This window comes from Desmodus rotundus, chromosome 2, assembly GCF_022682495.2.
Source record: "Desmodus rotundus isolate HL8 chromosome 2, HLdesRot8A.1, whole genome shotgun sequence".
Classification (NCBI taxonomy): Eukaryota; Metazoa; Chordata; class Mammalia; order Chiroptera; family Phyllostomidae; genus Desmodus; species Desmodus rotundus.
In genome coordinates, this window is record NC_071388.1 from 11,096,798 (window position 1) to 11,116,851 (window position 20,054).

Below are 20,054 nucleotides of genomic sequence, written 5' to 3' on the forward strand. Positions count from 1 at the left end.
AGGAAATAAGTGCCATTTGAGCCGCCCTGTCTGGTATACTGGTGTGGCAGCCCGAGTGGTCTAAGACAGTCTTCCTTTCTGTCTGCCTTCTTTAGTTCGCACTGTGTTTGTGAGAACCTTCCATGAGTTCTGTGCAGTGTGGCTGCCCTCTCATCGCCGTGTAGTATTCTACCCTATGACTGCACCTTAGCGTATGTGTCTTCCTCACTGTCGGTGGCCAGCTGGGTTGTTTCCAGTGTCTAGCCATTATGATTGGTGCAAATGTAAACTTTTCTGTGTGTGTGTGTGTGTGTGTTTTGGTGCACGCTCCTGCTGAGTATATGCCAAGGAGCTCAGCTTTGCTAGAAATGGTCAGTTTTTCAAAGTCAAAGAACGTCGAGTCTCTGTGCTGCACATCCTCATCAACACCGACTGCTGTGTGTCTCATTTTGCCCCTTCTGGTGGGTGTGTGGGTGTAATGGCATTACCTTGACGGCTAATGCAGCCTCGTGTGTTCATTGGCCATTGGCTACCCTACGTTTGAAGCGCTTGTTCAGGACTTTTGGTCGTTTTACTGTTAGGGTTGGTTTTTCTCCCAGTTAATTTTGCAGGGGTTCTTGATAGAATCTGAGTAGGAGTCCTTTGTCATATACAGTGGTACCTTGGGATTCATTGCTAGTTCGTTCCAATGAATGGCGAGCAAGCAATGATTGATAAAGCATTTTCTCTTGCGGGGGTGGGCAACGTGACTCATACAGGTTCTAGCAAGTGCGGTGAGTGGTGAACAAGTGCCGAGGGCTGACACATTTCTTATCATCAAAATGCTCCAAGTACCGGGTTTGACGGGTTCTGAGGCTGGTGACTACTGAGGTACCACTGTATTTATTTTGTGACTATCTTCTACTCTGGCTCGTTTTTCACTTTCTTTAGAATATTTTTATAAACAGAAGTTCTTAAGTTTCATGTTGTCCAGTTTGACATTATTTGTCTTTTATGGTTAGCACGTTTTGTGTCCTGTTTAAGAAATCTGCCAAGAACATAAAGGTATTCTGCATTCTCTGCTGTAGCTTATACTGCCTCAGCCTTTGCACTTGGACCAGCGTTCCCCCTGGAATTGATTTGTCATTAATGTGAGGGAGGGGTTGAGATTTATTTTCCTCTATGAGGTAGAAGCTTAGATCACGGATTTTCTACCTTTTTCTTTTTCTAACACATGCGTCAGAAACGGATTTTTCCTCTAGAATGGCTTTAGCTGCAACAACAGTATATTGATATATTTTCAGTATCATGCAGTTGGAAATATTTTTACATTTTTGTTATGATTTCTTCTATTGTACCATGAGTTTTTTACGGAGGTGTGTGGCTTAATTTTCAAATTTCCAAATCCCCGTGGGATTTTTTAGTTATCTTTCCTTATCAATCTCTAGCTTAATTTCACCATGGTTTGAGAACAAACTGAATGACTTCAGTGCCTTGAAACTGCTGAATCCTGTTCTGTGACTTAACAGTTGTCAGTTGTAATCATGTGCAGTTGAAAAGAGTGTGTGTTCAACTGTCGTTGAGTGTGTGCAAAGCTCTAAATGTGTCATGCATCTCAGCTTTGTTAATTGTGTGTTGGGAACCACCCTGCCTGGTTTCAGAAGATGTAACCCCCCAAGGCTAAGGCTGAGTGAGAAATGTTGGGACCATAAGCCACTAAGGAGACAAAGCTTATCTCCCTGGCAGGGGTGCTGCCTCTGCCCCCTTTACTTCACCCTGCTTGGCCCTGAGCAGATGACCGGTTAGCCAATGATGCGTAAGATTCCTCAAGGGAGGGACGATGTAAGACAGGCATGGTCACGAAGGGGCCCACAGGGAAGGACTTGGGGGGCTATAGGAAAAGGGAGTGAAGGACCCTCGCCCCTTGGCTTTGACATAGCCTGAGTCCTCATTCTGTCTGCCAGAATTCTCCTAATCTCTTGGCTGCCTTACTTCCCCTGCCTGACTTAAGTCTGAAACAATGACAGAGGGCGGTGTAGCCCTCTGGAAAGGACGGGTTCCCTGGGGCCATCAGACCTAAGAAAGAATGCATAAAATCCTGTGAAACCTGCTTTGCTAAGAATGTCCTCAGTTTTCTGATAAGGGTCCAAGCATGAAATGAGTTTGTTTCCCAAAGTTTTATAACCCTTTAGCTAACTGACCCTGACTCAGAATAAGCCCTCATAGTTCTTTGTATGTTATCTATTGTTTGATCATTACTGCCTGACAATGATTGATGAGCTTTACCTGTATTCCTGTGCAAATTGAACCCAATAAAAGCCCACTGAGGAACAGATTCCTGGCCCTTCTCCTTTGAGAGATCGGCCACCTTTCCTCCCCAAGCAGATCATGTCTTGGTAGACTTATTCTCATCCATGGTGAACGGGGAGGCTCTGTGGGTGGACCCCCCCACCCCCCACCAATTGTGTTGTTCAGAGAGTTGGCCCCTGACTGGTATTTTTCCTTATTCTATGGTCTTTGAGTCTCTCTGTCTCAGTGTCTTCGTCTTGCTCAGGCTGCCACATCAAAACACCATAAGCTGGGTGGCTTAAACAAAAGAAAGTTCTCTTTCAGCGATTTAGTTCTGTAGTCCGGGAGTCCATGATAAAGGTGCTCGCCAGTTTGGTTCCTGGTGAGGGCCCTTGTCCTGGTTTACAGATGGCTGCTACTCATTGTGTCATCACAGGACAGAGAGAGTGAGCTCTCTGGTGTCTCTTCTGATAAGGACACTAATCCTGTTGGATCAGGGCCCCACCCTTATGACCTGTTTATTCTTAATTACTTCCTTAAAGCCCCTATCTCCAAAAACAGTTACATTGGGAGTTAAAGCTTTACTATATACTAAATGTCTGTGTCTCCCCAACCCCCAAATTCCTATGTTGAATCCTGATCCCCATGTGATGGTATTAGGTGGTGGGACCTTCTGGGAGGTGGTTAGATCATGAGGGTGGAGTCCCCAGGATGGAATTAGTGCCCTTAGGAAAGAGATCCAGAGAGCTCTCTCTCCCTTCCACCATGTGAAGCAACTGCAAAAAGATGCTGTCTACGAACCAGAAAGTGACCCCTCACCAGACACCGAATCCGCTGGTGACCTCATGCTGGACTTTCAGCCTGCATGCTGAAAAGTGAGGTATAAATCTCAGTTGTTTATAAGCCTCCCAGTGTACCGTATTCTCTTAGAGAAGCCCGAACAGACTAAGATAGGCCTCAACACATGGATTTTGGAAGGACACAGTTGAGTCCACAGCATTCTGCTTCCTAGTCCCCAAATTCATGTCCTCGTCCCATGCAAAATGCATTCATTCCATCCCAGTAGTCCCCAAAGTCTTAACTCACTCCAGCATCAACTCTGAAGTCCAATATCGCGTCTAAATATCCAAACCAGGTATATGTGTGGTGCAGGCGTGGTTCACCCTGAGGCAAAACTCCTCTCCCGCTGTGAGAGGTTCCGCTGTGGAACCAGGTGAGTTATGTGCTTATAAAACACAACAATAAGATGAAGAGGGATAGACATTTCCATTCCAGAGGGAGAACTCGGAATAAATGCGTGACGGGCCCCAAGCCCACCTGGAACCCAGCAGGGCAGGTTCCGTTAGGGCACAGGTGGCAAACACAAGGCCTGCGGGCTGAATCTGGCCCTGCACCTTGTTTCTACCCGGCAGCAGTGCTGGACTCTCACTGAACTGTTAAGGAGTAGTTACATTTATACAGTCCTAAAACTACATTCAGCCCTTTGAAGGCAACCATGAAGCTGATGTGGCCCCCAGTGAAAATGAGTTTGACACCCCTGCATTAGGCTATAAGGCTGGGCAAGAATCCTCTGACCTGTTGCTCTAACACTGAGCCCACTGGGCCCTTGAGCTCGCTGCCCCCAAGCAGCTCTGCGAGGGCCCCCCTGACACTGGGTGGGGTCATCATGGTGCCTTGGTGAATGTTTTGGCGGTTTCTGCTTTTTGGCTACGGTGAATATTCATGTACAAGTTTTTGGTGAACATGTGTTTTCACTTCTCTTGCGTAGATTTTTAGGAGTGGAATTCCTGGGTCATATGGTAACTATGGTTAACTTTTTGAGTGATTGAAAACTATTTCCCACAGAGGCTGCACCATTTTCCACTCCCATCAACCATACCTGGGGATTCCATTCCTCCACATCCTTTCCAAGATTTGTTTTGTCTTAAAAAAAAATTATGACTCTAGTTGTCCTAGTGGGTGTGGAGGGGCATCTCACTGTGGGTTTGACTTGTGTTTCCCTGATGGCTAATGATGTTGGGCATCTTTATGTGCTTATCAGCCATTCATGTATCTTCTTTGGAGGAATATCTAGTCATTCCTCTAGTCTGGAGGAATGTCTGCCATTGAGTTGTAAGAGTTTTTCATATATTCCGGATACAAGTTATCAGATATGTGATTTACTAATATTTTTCCCATCCCATGGGTTGTTTTACACTTTCCAGCACAAATGTTTTTAATTTTGGTGATACCAATTTATGTGGGGTTTTTTTTGGTCACTTGTATTTTTGGTATTTAGGAAACCATTGCTTAATCCAAGGTCATGAAGATTTATTCCTATGTTTTCATGAAAGCATTTGTAGTTTTAGTTCTCATATTTAGGTCTTGGGCCTGTTTTCAGTTAAGCTTTGCATATGGCATAAGGAAGGTGTACAACTTCATCTCTTACATGCGATTTCCAGTTGTCTCAACCATTTGTTGTCAAGGCTGTTCTTTCCCCCACTGAATTGTCTTGGTGTCCTTGCAGAGCACCAGTAGATCTCACATAAAATGAAAAAGAATGACATGATGAAGTTAAAAAACGAAAGAGGATAAAGATAAATGCAGCCACCATCAATTAAAAAATACGCAAAGCAGGAAGAAGGTATACAGGAAAATGAAAGCAGAAATTAACTTAGGAAGACAGTAATGGAAGGATCTCTGGAAAATGCTCAAATATTTGGAAAGTAGAAAGCATACTTCTAAATAACCCATGGTTCAAAGAATGAGAAATTAGGATGTATTTTGAACTGAAAGAAAATGAAAATGTATCAGAATCTTGGGCATGCATCTAAAGCAGTATTTAGGGGAAACTCGTACCATTAGAAGTCTATATTACATACTTACTGACACTGAATGATGCACTTAAAATGGTTAAAATGGCACATTTTATGTTATGTACATTTTATCACAATTTAAAAAGTCTATATTAGAAAAGAAGAAAGGTCTCCAATTGAGCTTCTACCTGAAGAAACTGGAAGAGAAGAGCAGAAGAAACCCAAAGTCAAAAATATATGATAAATATCAAAGGAGAAATCAATGGAATAGAAAACAAACAATTCAGAAAAAAGGTGAAACCACAACCAGTTCCCTGAGGTTAAAATGGTTAAACCTCCAGCCGCACGTAGGGAGCAGGGATTCTGCTGTCCCTTGAGACCATCATCACACTGTCCGCTCTGACCCGGCCTGCTGTTGGAGCCTGTCCTCGCCCTGCCCCAGGAGACTCTCAGGCTGCCCCTGCCCTGCGTGTCCCGCCCAGGGAATGGTGACCATCACGCAAAGTGTAGAACAAGTGGGTTGGCGCTGAAAGGATGGACCTGACTTTCACTGCTCTGTAACCACTGGGCCTACAAATGCTCACCTGGACACCAGCCGTTCTACGTCTGGAGCACGGCTGGAGCTGTAAAGAAACGGGAACGTTTCTACAGACTGACTGTTATGGCCTGATTCCCAGGCGATATTATTACATGAAAATGTCAAGGAGCAAAAGAGTAAATAAATGTGATACTTTTTGTGTAAGAAGAGAAAATATAAGTATGTATTTATCTTTCCAAAAGAAACATGAAAGGTAAACCAGAAACTAGGGAGAATGGCTATCTGTAGGGGACCCTTGGAGCCATGCAAACACAGCAGCCTGTGACACGTGTGATGGTGACCCATGGAGTGGGGGGACATGTGACCCGTGGAGTGGGGGGACATGTGACCTGTGGAATATGCTAATAGGACAGCCCATGGAGTGGTGCAAACTGGGCAGCCCTGCTTGTATCATGTGTCCTTTGGGTGGACAGCAAAAATATACATGTGACCTTAGTAAATTTGCACGTTTAAAGACATTACCTAAGCAGACAAGCAAATCCATTACCTGTGAGAAACAGGAGAGTTGGAGGCACTCCTGTGAACTCTGAAAGGCACGTCACGTTCACAAACGTTTTTACGGTCTTCCCCTTTTTTCTCCTCCCGACAGCTTCCCCAGATGACCTGCCAAGTAACAGGAGTGTCACTTTATGCACGAGCAGAGGGAGGCAGGTTCTCACGGAAGCTACAGCAACCACAACCATAAAGACGGACAGGGTTATCAGACCTCTGTCAGGTTTCACTTTTTTTCGCTAGAATTGCCCTGAATGGAGCAGCCCAGTTTGAGTCACGGAGCTTATAGGGAAGCAGCAGGGGCGCTCAGCGCTGCTGGAGCCTGACGCTGGCCCCGGGAGGCTAGGGGAGGGAGGGTGGGCATGGCTCCGTGGGGCACTGCTTGATTATTGTCACCTGGTTGGATTTTTAAATAGATTTTCCTGAAATACAATCAAGTCCTTCTTTCTAAGGGCCACTTGGGAAATACAGTGATGTCAGAGAAGAAACAAATTCCCCGCAGTCCAGGTCCCTGGAGACAGTCACCTCCCACCTACAACTTATATGCTATTCCAGTGCACCAGGGTTACCTCCATAGAACGAAAATGCTCTCCAGTACTCAATAGATACTTTCCCTTTGTCCTCAAACTAACCATTACAGGCCCGCCTGGCGGGGGAAGGTAAAGTTCTCTAACTCCTGGCAGGGCCTGCACACGGGCAGCATCTCGTCCGAGCAGACAAGGGTCTGTCTGCAGTACTCTCTATTTTCTCTCTGTCCAAAGGAGACAGTTTAACCACGAAACAGAGCGTGTGCTTGAACACTCTGCGGCCGGCTTTAAGGTGAATAGCTGTCCTTTGATGGTATTGTCAACTGGTCACAGGAGTTTTAAAACTAGTCCACGGGACATGCGGACTCATCACAGGTGTGCACCATTAACACGCACATCACACTCCTCCGTGTTGCTCCCCTGGGGACAGTAGTGAAACATTCAACAACACACAGATCACAAGAATCTGGTGTTTCAGTCATCTTGCTGAGTAACAAACCACCCCAAACCTATTGGATTAAACAACGATCAGCTGTTTGCTCGTGATGCTGCAGCCCGGCAGCCTTGCCGCTGTCATTCCTGTGGCTGCGGTCACCTGAGCGTCCGAGACTGCCTCACTCCCGTGCCTAGCAGTTCGCGGGGTGTCCGCTGGGGCTCCGCAGCTCTCTCCTCTGCGGCCTCTCCAGGGAGGCTCCAGGACTTCCTGGCTGCAACGTGCTCCACGAAGGCAAGCGAATGGCCGGCGGCTTATCAGGCCTCCACGAGAACGGGTGGTCGAGCCACGTCACGTGGCTAAGCCCAGCATCAAAGTAGAGGTGGCTCAGGGATGTGACACCGGGAGGGAGGCGCCGTCCCAGCGCACTAACCAGAGTCCCAACACCGCGGGGAGCAGTCGTCTCTGGGTGCCAGGTGAGTGGCGTCCATCACATCCTTTCGAAAGTGAGTTGTTCAGAACCTGCCCCGAAATGTCTTATAGGGCCCAGTGGACACAAGTGTGTTTGACAGGTGTGAGGCTGAGCTGCTCGTTGGGGACAAAAAGCCATGGAGTGGGGGGGGGGGGGGAGGGAGAAAGGCTGCCCTGTCTCCAGGCAGCGGGCGATTTTGGGAAGAAACTGCAGTCAGGCTGAGCTTGGGCAGGGGGCCCTCCCTACCCACTTCCTGTGGCCTCTCCCTCTTCCTTTCTCTGGAGCTCAGGGGCCCTCCTGCTGCCCCAGCCGCTGTCACGCCCCTCACTGCCTCCCGCAAACATCTGGGTGAGAGCCGGGAGGAAAGGCACTGGGTGGGCACCTAACTGAACGGCCTGTACACAGCCCTCCCTGAAGCACTTACATTTTCCTTTTCGTGATGCCATGTTATTGTGATTGTCCGTGGTGCTCGACGGGTTGCTCCTCTGCTGGCGCTTTTGCTGCAGCGAACACTTTTTCAATTTAGGTTCAGCCTCGTTTAATATTAACAGTTCAACAGGTTGGCAATTAGAGGAATTTCTCTTATTTTCCAGGAGGTGGCACTATAGCACACACTTTGGGTTTCTTTTATGTGAGTGGGGGACTACATTCCAGAGCCAGCGCTGTGCGCGCTCTGCCACCTCTGCCAGAGTGTTGCGTGTGCCCGCTTCCTGGCGGTTAGTGCATCCAGAGTCACGGGCGCCTCGCTGCTGCGGTGTTGAGGCAGTTGTGGGTATGGCAGGTATTGTCACTTGGGTCACCAGGATGGTGGGTGCCCGGATGGTGGGTGCCCCTGCTGTGTCTGGGTCATCTGGGCCACAGACACTGCCACCGGGGCCAGGAACGATGGCACAGGTGGTGGGGAGTTTGTGTCATGGGTGCCTCTGCTGCTTCTGGGGTTGTTGGGCTTGCAGGTGCCACCCTGTGACTTGGGGGACTGAGGTTGTGAGCCCTGTCATCGCTGCTGTTTGGTTTCCCGTGGCTGTTTGGTTGCAGCGGCTGGGAGACTGGCAGCCTCCTCTGCTGCTTCCAGGCTCTCCAGTGGCATGGGCACCGCCACAGCTTGGGGAGGGAGCCAGAGTCACAGGCACCAATGCTGCTGTCACCCTATTTTTTCACTGGGGTCACTGGGGTGGGGGCGAGGCTGTGGGCCTCACCTCTGCCACTGCCTCCGTGCTCACTGGGGCTGTGGGCGCAGGCCCCAGGGCAGGCAGACCAGGGTCAAAAGTACCATTCCTGCTGTCCCTCCAGTTTCATCACCCCTGTGCGTCCTAATGCACCTGCCTTCAGAGGTGTAGATGCATGGGTAACTCGGGCATCAGTGTGTCCAGCAGAGCTGACTTATGAATGTCCCACTCGTTGTAGGTTGAAGGGGTGAGGCAAAGGAGTGTCCCGCACTGCCATGGTGCCCACGTCAGCCTGGTGAACGTTTTGTGTTTATTTTCTCCCTGTGTCAGGCTGCAGGGCCTCAGTTGGTATCTCAGTGTTTTAGTCCAAGGGTCCAAGACGCCAGAACTCCCCCACACAAAGCAACACCCACAGCCAACAGGCCCGATGCTGTGGTTCCTCCCTGCCATGTGCAGGTCACACGGTTCCTGGCAAGTAGTGGTGGACCTGGTGGTGGCATCAAAGGGTCCCCCCACTGGGCTCTGCACTGGGCAGGTTCTGTGACATCTTTGTGCTCTAGTGGTGTGGACTCTGGCATGCGGTGCTGTGGATGCGACGAACGAATTCACATGGACTCTACCAACATCCTGTGGAGAAAAAGGGACAGCACTGCCATTCTCTGAGAGAGAGCGCACCTCGACCCTTGCCTGGACAGGCTTTTATTGCTTTCTAATAGCACACATCAAAGAAGGTTTTCATTCATTAGGCTCAGGTTTGCTTTAGATGATTACTTTTACAGATAACAAAGGAAAGCATGCTACTGAATACTCTTACAGATTAACAAGGAAAAAATGTTGCAAATGCAAGGGGACGATAAGAGGGATTGGTCTGGTTACACTCAGTCCTTGGGAGAATTAGCAGACTTCAGGAAGTTACTTTAAAGATATGCAGTAAGCATTTGCTGCTTCAACTCAGGGTGAGAGAGTTTTAGCAAAAGCAAGCCTCAAAGCAGCCTGGGTATAATGCAGGCCTGGTGTCCCACGGGAGATCCGATCTGTGGATTTGGCTCCTGCGTGCCGACTCGCACCTGTTGGTGTTCTGATAGGGCTGGGCTACATTTGCCACGCCAAGCTATCGGTTCCCTATACTTTAGTTCTATGGTTTCTTCTGCATTTAATTCATTTATACATACAACGGACATTCCGTGTGCAGCTACTGTGTGTCTGGTTCTGGGTGACCATGGTAACAGGTCAGAAGGTGGAGCCATCCTTGGCATTGCAGCTCCTGAACAGTGAGTTCTGTGGTTTGAAGCTGTTACAGAGCAGATGGGGGTGGGGGGTGAACGACATACTACTACCTAAAGGACTCCCCATTTTTCTCCAGGGGTCCCCCCCCACCTACTAGGTTTGCCTTGACCGCCGCCAGGGGAAAGATATCTCTCAATGCAAGAGATTGGTGAAAAGGCAAAGAATTATTTATTTAAAAGTTATACAGACTTAAAAGTAATGACTTAATGTCTTCATAAAATTCCAAAGTCCCTTAGAATACCACAGATGCACACAGTCCTTCCTTCCCCCTCTGCCCAGTCAGGGGTACCGTATATCAGGAAAAGAAGTAGAAGTCCGTGATTCAGGCTCCCGGCACCATCAGCTGTGTTGCCACCATGATCTCCAGTTAATCCAAAGCCATGTGGCTGGGACCTTCCCATGGCTCACCATCAAGAGTCTTTTCACCCTTTTTCTTCCAGGTAAAGTCTTTCCTGCTTCCTAAGTCACATGGCAAAAGGGAGTACCCCAAAGCCACGTGGTCCCCCTTCTCACCAAAGCCGTGGGGTCTCCCCAGGCATGGCTGACATGCCTGGGTTTAAATCCCAGCTCCAGTCTTCCTCTGCAGCCCCATTTCTGACTCCTTCCATAATCACTTACACCTGCCAGCATTCCCGTATTCTTCCAGCTTTACTGGGCTGCCACAGTAAGTCTGGGCAGGCGTGGCCCCATGGAGTGGAACCAATCATCTCCAAGCTCTCACGCAGGTGCTGTAATGAGGGGGAGTTGCCTCCCAGTTACATCTTGGGTGGAAATCACTCCCATCTCCCTGGCTCAAAGCATGGCCACAGCTGTTTAACATATCCATGAAACCAGTTAAAGGTTATAGATATGTTAAATGACCATGCCAGAGGTTAGCAGCAAATCTGTTGCTATACAAAACAGCTCTGAATGGCCTTGCTCCATGTGTCCCATCCCCCAGCTCAGACTTGTGGGGGTGAGGACATCCTATGTATATTTTTTTCTAATATTTCCTGGAGACCCTGAGTTCTGGACCCCATTACAAATCCCTATTTGGGCCCCCCTCCTTGGCTGCACCCTGTTACAAAGCTGCAGGGGTAAGTGGACATGCTACTGTGAAACTCAACCATTCTGAATCTTTGATGGGAGAAGCAGTAGCTGCCAGGGCCTTGCCAACCTCTCTCCTTCTGCTCTGCTGTGAGCCTGAGGCCCCCGATCTCTCGTGTCTCAAGGGTGTCCCCATGCCTTCCTCCCAGACAGGATACCATTTCTTCTGTACAGGGCTCTGCAGAGGGTCCCTTTCTCCTGTGCCCAAGGTACTGGGTGAAGGCCAAGCCCCTTCCAGGAGTCCTGGCCAAAAGGCCAGTATCCATTCTCCGTATTCAGCTGTCAACCGTGCCGTCAGAACTGCATGCCTGGTTGGCTCTGATTACAACAAGTTTGTCTGATGCTGAGCCTCAGCCTTGAGCCTGGAAACAGGGTTGCCAAAGCCCAGGGCTCTGAGACCCCTTCTAGGCAAACACTGGGACGTGTCCAGGGGCTTGGATGCTCATTATGTCTCTTTTTAATTAACATTTTTGTGGTTAAGTTTCTTTTTAAGCAAAGAAGAGAGTTCTCTATGCTTCTTGAATATATAGTGCACAGAATGAAATTAGGTCAAAGACATATCTTTGGGATCCAGAGAATAAGCTTTCAGATAGATGTGGGTGGTCTGTGATATTGGGATTTATGTGTGTGTGTGTGTGTGTGTGTGTGTATTTAAGGGACTTCCAGTCAAGATGGCTGCATAGACAGACATGACTCACCTCTTTGCACAACCACATCAAAATTGCAACTAAAATATAGAACAACCATCGCTCAGGAACATCAGAAATTGAGCTGAATGGAAGTCTGACAGCTATGGAATTAAAGAATCCACATCCACTCAGACTGGTAGGAGGGGTACAGATGAAAACAGGCTGATTCCTCATCCAAGTGTGGTGGATAAACATTCAGGAGGGATATCTTAGGAGCAAGGAGTCCCAGACCCACACCAGGCCCCCCAGCCCAGGATTCCAGTACCAGGAAGATAAGTCCCCACAACTTCTGGCTGCAAAAACCAGTGGGGATTGAGTTGGAGGAGGAAACTTCTGGAGCCCCAAACAATTCTTCTTAAAGGACCCACACAGACTCACCTACTCAGACTCACATCCTCTGAACTTCAGCACTGTGGTGGCAGCTTGAAACAGCAGTGGTATATAGGGAGAAACAGATGTCCGACATAAGGGGAGCAGGGGCCATTGTCCCTTTGCTAAACCTTCCCCCCACAGAGCTGGTAAACTGGTGTCATATATGAGACCCCATCAACCTGGCTAACACTCTTTGACCAGCCTTGAAGATCCCCAGGGATTTACCCCACCCAATTTACAGGCCCACCCGAGCTGCTTTTCCATAAGAATGGCTGGTCTTGGCTCCTAAACCCTATCAAACTAGCAACAGCTGGCTTCAGGGAGCCAAGCAACAGCCAGATTAGATTCACAGCCAGATTAGTTTCACAGTTTGGTTTCACCCGGGACATGCCCAGCACGAGTAGCAGCCATCTCAGATTACAGCTCAGGCAGGGTGCCCCAGGCAAAACACAGGTAGGGGCTGACCTTGGCCTGCACCACCTGGGAAACCCCAGGGTAAGCACACCCAGTGGACAACCTCAGACCATGTCAGAGCACCACCACCCTGCCCCTGCTGATCCTCCATGGAGGGTGGAGGTTGGTGGTCAGTGGTCACAGCCAGTCCTTGCAGCTGACTGGCCTGAGTAAATCCCTCCCATTGATCTGCCAACAGCTACCCAGCCTCAACTACAAGAGGAGGGTGTGCTCAGCCCACACAAAGGGTGCACCTCGAACACCCAGCTTGGGGGATAGGGAAGGCTGTGCCACTGATCCCTACAGGACACCTACTATATTAGAGGCCACACTACCAAGACATGAAGTCAAAGTAGCTCTACCCAATACATAGAAACAAACACAGGGAAGCTGCCAAAACAAGGAGACAAAGAAACATGGCAGAAATGAGAGAACAGATCAAAACTCCAGAAAAGAGCTAAACGAAATGGAGATGAGCAATTTATCAGATGCAGAATTCAAACACTGGTTATAAGGATGCTCGAGGAACTTACGGTGGTCCTCAACAGCGTAAAAAAAGACCCAGTAAGAAAAGAAGGATACACTAATTGAAATAAAGAACAATTTACACGGAAACAACAGTAGAGTGGATGAAGATGAGAATCAAATCAATGATATGGAACATAAGGAAGCACAAAACAACCGTGTAGAACAGGGGTGTCAAACTCATTTTCACCGGAGGCCACATCAGCCTCGCAGTTGCCTTCAAAGGGCCGAATCTAACTTTAGGGCTGTATAAATGTTAACTACTCCATAACAATTAAGCGAGAGCTCGGTGCTGCTGCCAGGTAGAAACAAGGTGACGGGCAGGATAAAACAAGGTGGAGGCCAGATTGGGCCCGTGGGCCTTGTGTTTGCCGCCTGTGATCTACAGTCAACTATTTTTCACAAGGGTGTCAAGAACATTAATCAGGAAAAGGACTTTTAAACATAGATGCTGGCACAAAGGGATGACCGTTTTTTAAAAAAAGAAATGATACCTGGCTGGTGTGGCTCAGAGGGTGGGGTATTGTCCCACAAACTGAAAGGTCGCGGGTTCCATTCTCAGGCAGGGCGCATGCCTATGTAGCAGGTTGGGTCCACAGGCAGGGTGCATTTGAGAGGTTATCAATCGATGTTCCTCTCTCACATTGATGTTTCTCGCTCTCTCTCTCTGCCCCACCCCCATTCCTGTCTCTCTAAAATCAATAAGCATAGTCTTGGGTGAAGATTAAAAAAAAAAGAAAATTGGACCCTAACTTTATAACATACCAAAAGTAACACAAAACATCTCAGATCCAAAGGTAAGAGCACACCTATAAAACTATATAACAAAACAGAGTAAAACATAATAACCTTGAATTGGCAAAACATGCTTAAACATGAAGTCAAAAGCACAAGCAAAAAAGAAATCTAACACTACTTCAATCCAAACCCTAACACCAAACCCAACCATAAGCTCTAACATTAAGCCATATAAGCAACCTTAGCCCCAGCCCAAATCTGCACTCCCAACTCTAGCCCTAACTCTAACCCTGGTCCCTACCCTAACCCCAACTCGACTCCTAACCTGAATCCAAACCCCAAACTGAACTCCGACACTAACCTCAAACCTAAACCTGAACTTAAACTTTACCCCTCAGCCGAAGCCCAACCCCTCTGACACAAACATTGCTGCTGTTGTACGCTTAGGATGCACCCTTTGGAGGAACAGGTAACCCTGAGAAGCTCTGCCATCTGTCTCTACCCTGAGGAGGTCCCCAGGTCTAGAGCATTGACCTTTCAGTCTCTGTCTTGTTGTTCTTTTAATCTTGAATTTCCAAAGCCCCAGTTTGCCTGCAGGCTCAACACCCCCAATGAAAAATGGTGTTTATCTCTCAGTGTCCCTGCTGTACCTTGTTGTAGGTGAAAATTACTGCAAGCTTGAAGGCATTTCTGAATTGATACACATCTAAAGAATTTTGTTTTAAAAAATGAACCAAAAATATTTCTGACATACTGAAGTATAGAGTACAATTTAACACACACATATATTTCATCACCTAAATTAGGGTTACGATTAAGTTACACTCAAAAGAAAACATTGTCCTTTTGTTGCTTTATTATTTTTATTATTTTATGATTTTATAATGTTTCCAATATCACAAAACTCTGTTCATCACATACGTTATCATTTTAAAGTTCAAACCACATATAAGAGTGTTATACTCTAAACATTACATTTAATGTCTAAAATGTTTCATAAATTGACACCGCATTGATTTTACTCCCTGTTAGCACAGTGGGGACTAAATATATCCCTCAAGCCATGAGAAGCATGTGACTCTGGATGAGTATCAATGAATCTTATCCTGGAGACCAATGCTGAGGAGTGTTCATTGGGTCATTTAATTTACTTTAACAAAAAAAATTCTGCTCCTTATTTTGATGAAATTCATTCTGGAAACTCTATTCTCATTTTTAATTAGTATGAAAGGACAGATGGTTGGGTAACATGAAGAAATAAAGTTATTAACGTTCTCCAGTTGCCAAGTCCTCTTATATCCAAATTGTGAATAAGCAGTAAGAAAGCTGTTGGTCAAGTAAAAGAAGATAAAAGTGCAAACCAGCAGGAGAATGATGTGCATAGCTCTGTGTTCAGGAGAGATTCGTGAAGAGCAGACGCTGCTGCGGATGTGTTGGGCTGTCTTGTGGTGCCTGTAAAGGACACTCACCATGTAGATGCTATTGCAGGCCATCAGGGAGAGAAAGAGCAAATCCTGGATGCACACTGTACTGAGAAATGCCACTGCTACCCGGTGATCATAGCTACTCACCTTACAAAAAGGACTGTAGTACCCAGATGTCACATCAGTGGTATTCCTGTTGGCCACAGTTTTTAAGATAATCACAGAATAGATGACCATGTTGATGATCCAGCAGAGAAATAAGGAGGGTTGAAGGAGTGAAGAGATTTTGTTCTTGAGCCAGACGCATTTACAGCCACTGGCAGCAATGGTCACCGCCTGGAACGTGCTCTGGAGGGAGGTGGTGTACAGAGAAATACTCTGCGTAACTCTCTGAATGTAGAGCACTGTTTTACACCCGGCGTCGCCTATCTCAGGCCTCATCCCAAAGGCACTAATTATATTTGGAAGCCCTCTGAACATGAGGGTCAGGGCGTTAGCCAAAGTTAAGTGGGCAAGGATCCCATCAGCGGGCTTCTTCTTACGGGGGACAGTGAGGGCGTACATGTATAAAGCAAAGAGCAAGGAGTTCCCCAGGAAACCAACACCAGTTTGCATGGTGAGGAAGGCCCCAAACAGGGCGTAACCGGAAATCATGGTGCGTCAGTCTCTCTGAGATCTTCCAGGCCAGGACCAACATCCTATAGACAAATAATTGACTATGAACGTAAACACTGATAGCAATTAAGACTGAGAAATAGTTTGTCAGTTTGCAGGGATATATAAATGTAAAGGAAATGTAATATCAAGCGCTATGGAGAAGAAAGTTATTTGCCAGAAACATAACTTCAAATTCAGGTATGCAGAATGGATTAGGGGATGCAAGAGAATTTAGCCTGAAATATAGTAGACTTTAAAAATATTTATTTCATTTTATTTTAGAGAGGGGAAGGGAGGGAGAAAGAGATGGAGAGAAACATCAATGTGTGGTTGCCTCTCATGCTCCACTTCTTGGGGACCTGGCCTGAAACCCAGGCATGTGCCCTGACTAGGAATCAAACCGGTGACCCTTTGGTTTGCAGGCCAGTGCTCAATCCACTGAACCACACCAGCCAGGGTGAAATGATACTACACAGAAGCATAAAAAAAATAAATGAGGAAGGAAAAAGAACAACAATTATTCTTCTGAATATATGATACAGTAGCAAAAGCCTGAGACACAGTAACAAGCAGGATGAAGGACAGATACATGTCACAGAAGCAGAAAAATAGAACAATGAAGAAAACGACATATAATTATTGGTAAGGAAAAGGGTTAAATGTATACTTAAAGGAATAAAACACTGTCAAGTATTTAAATTAGGCCCTGAAAACAGGTGAATAAACACCGAACAGAATGTGCAGCCCAGAAAGAGAAGCAAGGGCTGGACACAGCTGAGTGTTGGGACGAGCCCTTAGGTGGTGAAGGGCCACAGAGGGCTGGTCAGAGAGAGCGCCCAGGGCAGACCAGGGAACCAACTCCTACTGCATCTCAGTCTCTAGTCCAGTATGTGTGAGGGACATAATAAACTAACAAAAAATGTCTCAGTCTATGTTGGGAGACTCTTTGAAATCCATATAAGGAAGAAAAATGAGAATAACCATGAAGACAAAGAAGATATTTAAAAAGGAGGAAACTATAAAAAATGGGAAATTAATCAGTAAAAAAGAAAAGAAACAATGAACAAGATATTCTTAAAGCTGGTATTTATAAAAAGCCTGGTTGTACATAAGAACTGAACACAAAGAAGAAAGCTGAAACAGAGGGGAACACGGCTGTAAGACTGAGTTCACATTTGGAAAGACGAGAATAAAACAGGGAGCAGAAATTCTGGAAAACACTTATCACCTCCTTGCTACCCTGAGCTGCCAGTCACAGCAGCATCCTTACCACAGCTGGTCTCCACAGGCCCCGTGCAGGTGGGTGGCTCTCAGCTGTGCTGAACAGCAATGGCAGGAATCGGGGTTATGAGGAGGGGCTGAGTGACTTCATCTCCCTCTGGGCACCAGCCACTTTGTTATCCAAGCTGGAAATTGCCTGTGTACAGGGACTCAGCCTGGCATGTCCACAGGCACCTGAGCTGCTGTCCCAGGTGCAATGTGTCCCCTGTTAAGTTATTAGGATCATCAAGTACACCTGTGCAATGTCCTCCTGAGCCAACACATGGCCTCTGGGTTGAACTAAGTGCTAAATTATTCCTGAGGGTCCCAGAGCCCTGATGGGAAGCTCATCAGAAGTTTGTTCTCCCCACTAACAGTGACAATTTCCAGTGTGACACCGGCCACAGGGCAGCAGCCAAGAGCTGGGTGCTGACAGGCTGCCGAGGGCTGAATTACAAGTTTCTGAGACATTCACACAAAACAGGCATACTGCATTGTCTCCTTCTGTGACCAAAGCTGAGGTTTTACTTGAATTCCCAATACATATTCAATGATATCACTTCAATAATGTTAAAAACATGAAAAATTACCATGTTTTAAAATGCAAGCTTTCATTTTGAGATAGTGGTACATTCATAGGGAAACATTAACCATAGTGTAGAGAAGCCCCACTCACCCGTGCTCCCGCTCCCCCTGTGGGGCATCTTCCATAGGCACAGTCCCAGTTGAGTGTGGTGACATGTGACACGTGCCGCTGTAGTCTCACGTCCTGTCACCACGGTGCACACGCGTGTGACCACCACGTCCATCCAGACTCAGGACTCTTCCATCCACACGGAGGTGTCCTTTGTGCTGCCACTGCCACGTCCTCCCACTGCCTCGGCTCTCTGCTCTCTGTGGTGTTGCTTTCCCAAGCAGGTTATGTAGTCTTGTAGTTAAGCAGTGTATAGTCTCTGGGATCAGCTTTTATCGCTGGGCATTTGTCTCTGATCTCTCCCATCGTCCCATGTGTCAGTAGCCCGATCACTCTTACTGTCCAGTGAGATCCCACAGGGATGCAGCACACTTTGCCTGCCATTCCCGCTGAGGCACGTTAGGGCTGTCTGGCAGTTTGGGTGGTTAGAAATAGACATCAGTGTGTCTGTTACAGGAAGTACTGTGTTCAGGATTTGGGGAAAACGTAAGTTCTCATCTCTGTGAAATAAGTGCCCAGGAGTACACGGTGGATTGTATGATATGTGTACATTCCATTTTTACAAAACTGAGACCGGTTGCCCAGAGTGGCTATGTCTCTTCACATTTCTACCAGCAATGTGTGGAGACATCCAGTTTCTCTCCATCCTCTCCCATGTTTGGAGTTGTCATTATCTCTGTTCAACTGTGAAAATAACGCATCACATGAAATTCACTATCTTAACTGTAAGTCCATAGTTCAGTGTATTTCCGACATTCACCGTGTTGTGCAAACATATTCAAACCTTCTCATCTTGCAAATATAAAACTCTACACCCATTAAATGATAACCCTGTCCCCCTTCCCCTCAAGCACGGGTGACCACCATTCTCCACTCTGTTGCTATGAACGGTACTACTTGAGATTCCCCATGTAAGTGGACTCATGCAGTATTTGTCTCTTTGTGACTGGGTGATTGCAGTCGGCTTAATGTCCACACTGTAACACGGGCTGGGATTGCTTTCCATGTTAAGGCTGCTCCGTTGTATGTATGTACCGCATGTGGTTTCTTCATTCATCCATCCTCAACACTTGCAAGTCTTCTACTTCTTGGCTGTGCGGCGATGAACTTGGTGTGCAAATACGTATCTCTTCCCGACCTGCTCCAATTCCTTTGAATTATACGTAGAAGTGAAGTTGCTGAATCATATGGTAGTTCTATTTTTAATGGTCATACTGTTTTTCATAGTGGTTTTCCCTTTTAACAACCCCATCCACACTGCACAGGGGTCCCCATTTCTCCACATCCTTGCCAGCACTTGTAATTTTCTCACTTTTTATACTAGCCTTATTCTTTTTTTTTTTTTTAGTAGCCTTCTTAATGGCCCAGGGACTTGGGTGGACTCGACCATGCTGCCCCTTCATCCCATGGAGTCACAGAGCCACCATGCCTGCTGGGGAGGCCCAAACCTGTCGAGTGATGCCCGGATGCAAGCCAGTCCCGCCCCCAGGATCCACACACTGGCCAAATGTGATCTGTTCCATGATTATCATGAGGGCCGGGAACATTGTCCTGGACAGGTCCCTGTGGGGTAAGATGTCCTGAGAACCTGAGGGCCAGCCTCCTGGCTCAGCCTCCTACAGCCTCCTACAGAACCTCCCCAACACACAAGTGTCCTAACAAAACGAAGCTTTGTTTGACATTTAAGGCAGGGAGTCCAACAAACACAGAGCCCAGGGGAAAACGGGATTTGGAAGTTCTTCCTTGACTCGAATAACCCCTTTTGATCTGGCAGAGGTTGGACCATAGACAAACCATCCCTCCCCCTCCACCAGTGGCAGTCTCTTTTGGGCCTCACCCCTGGGTCCCACACAACCTTTTGGAAGGTCCCTCACACATTCAGCTCCATCAGTCCCATGTGGAGTCACCCTGACCATCTCCACAGCATGGGGTGCTGAAGGAACATCTTCCTAAACCCCATTCAATCCCCAAACCTTCCTGTGATGCCTTCAGTGCGTGTAAAGACCAAGCAGTCCCCAAAATGGCTGTGGAGGGCAGAGAAAGGAGACCAGCCTGGCCTTCTGATGTGGTTGGGGTGGGCCAGGAGGAGCGTTCCTGCTGAGGGCCGGGTGTTTTCGGTCCAAATCTCCCCTGCACCAA

General features: G+C 47.3%; 1 protein-coding gene across 1 annotated transcript; it reads right to left on the reverse strand.

The window, feature by feature from the left end:
* Positions 1-14,734: 14,734 nt before the first annotated feature.
* Positions 14,735-15,979, reverse strand: LOC128780133 (vomeronasal type-1 receptor 1-like). Its single transcript, XM_071220185.1, has one exon. The coding sequence runs from the start codon at positions 15,956-15,958 to the stop codon at positions 15,023-15,025; it is 936 nt and encodes a 311-aa protein (XP_071076286.1). The 5' UTR covers positions 15,959-15,979; the 3' UTR covers positions 14,735-15,022.
* Positions 15,980-20,054: the final 4,075 nt, after the last annotated feature.

Bases quoted from the DNA above. Each gene is read 5' to 3' on its own strand.
- LOC128780133 (XM_071220185.1), bottom strand. From the start codon at position 15,958: ATGATTTCCGGTTACGCCCTGTTTGGGGCCTTCCTCACCATGCAAACT.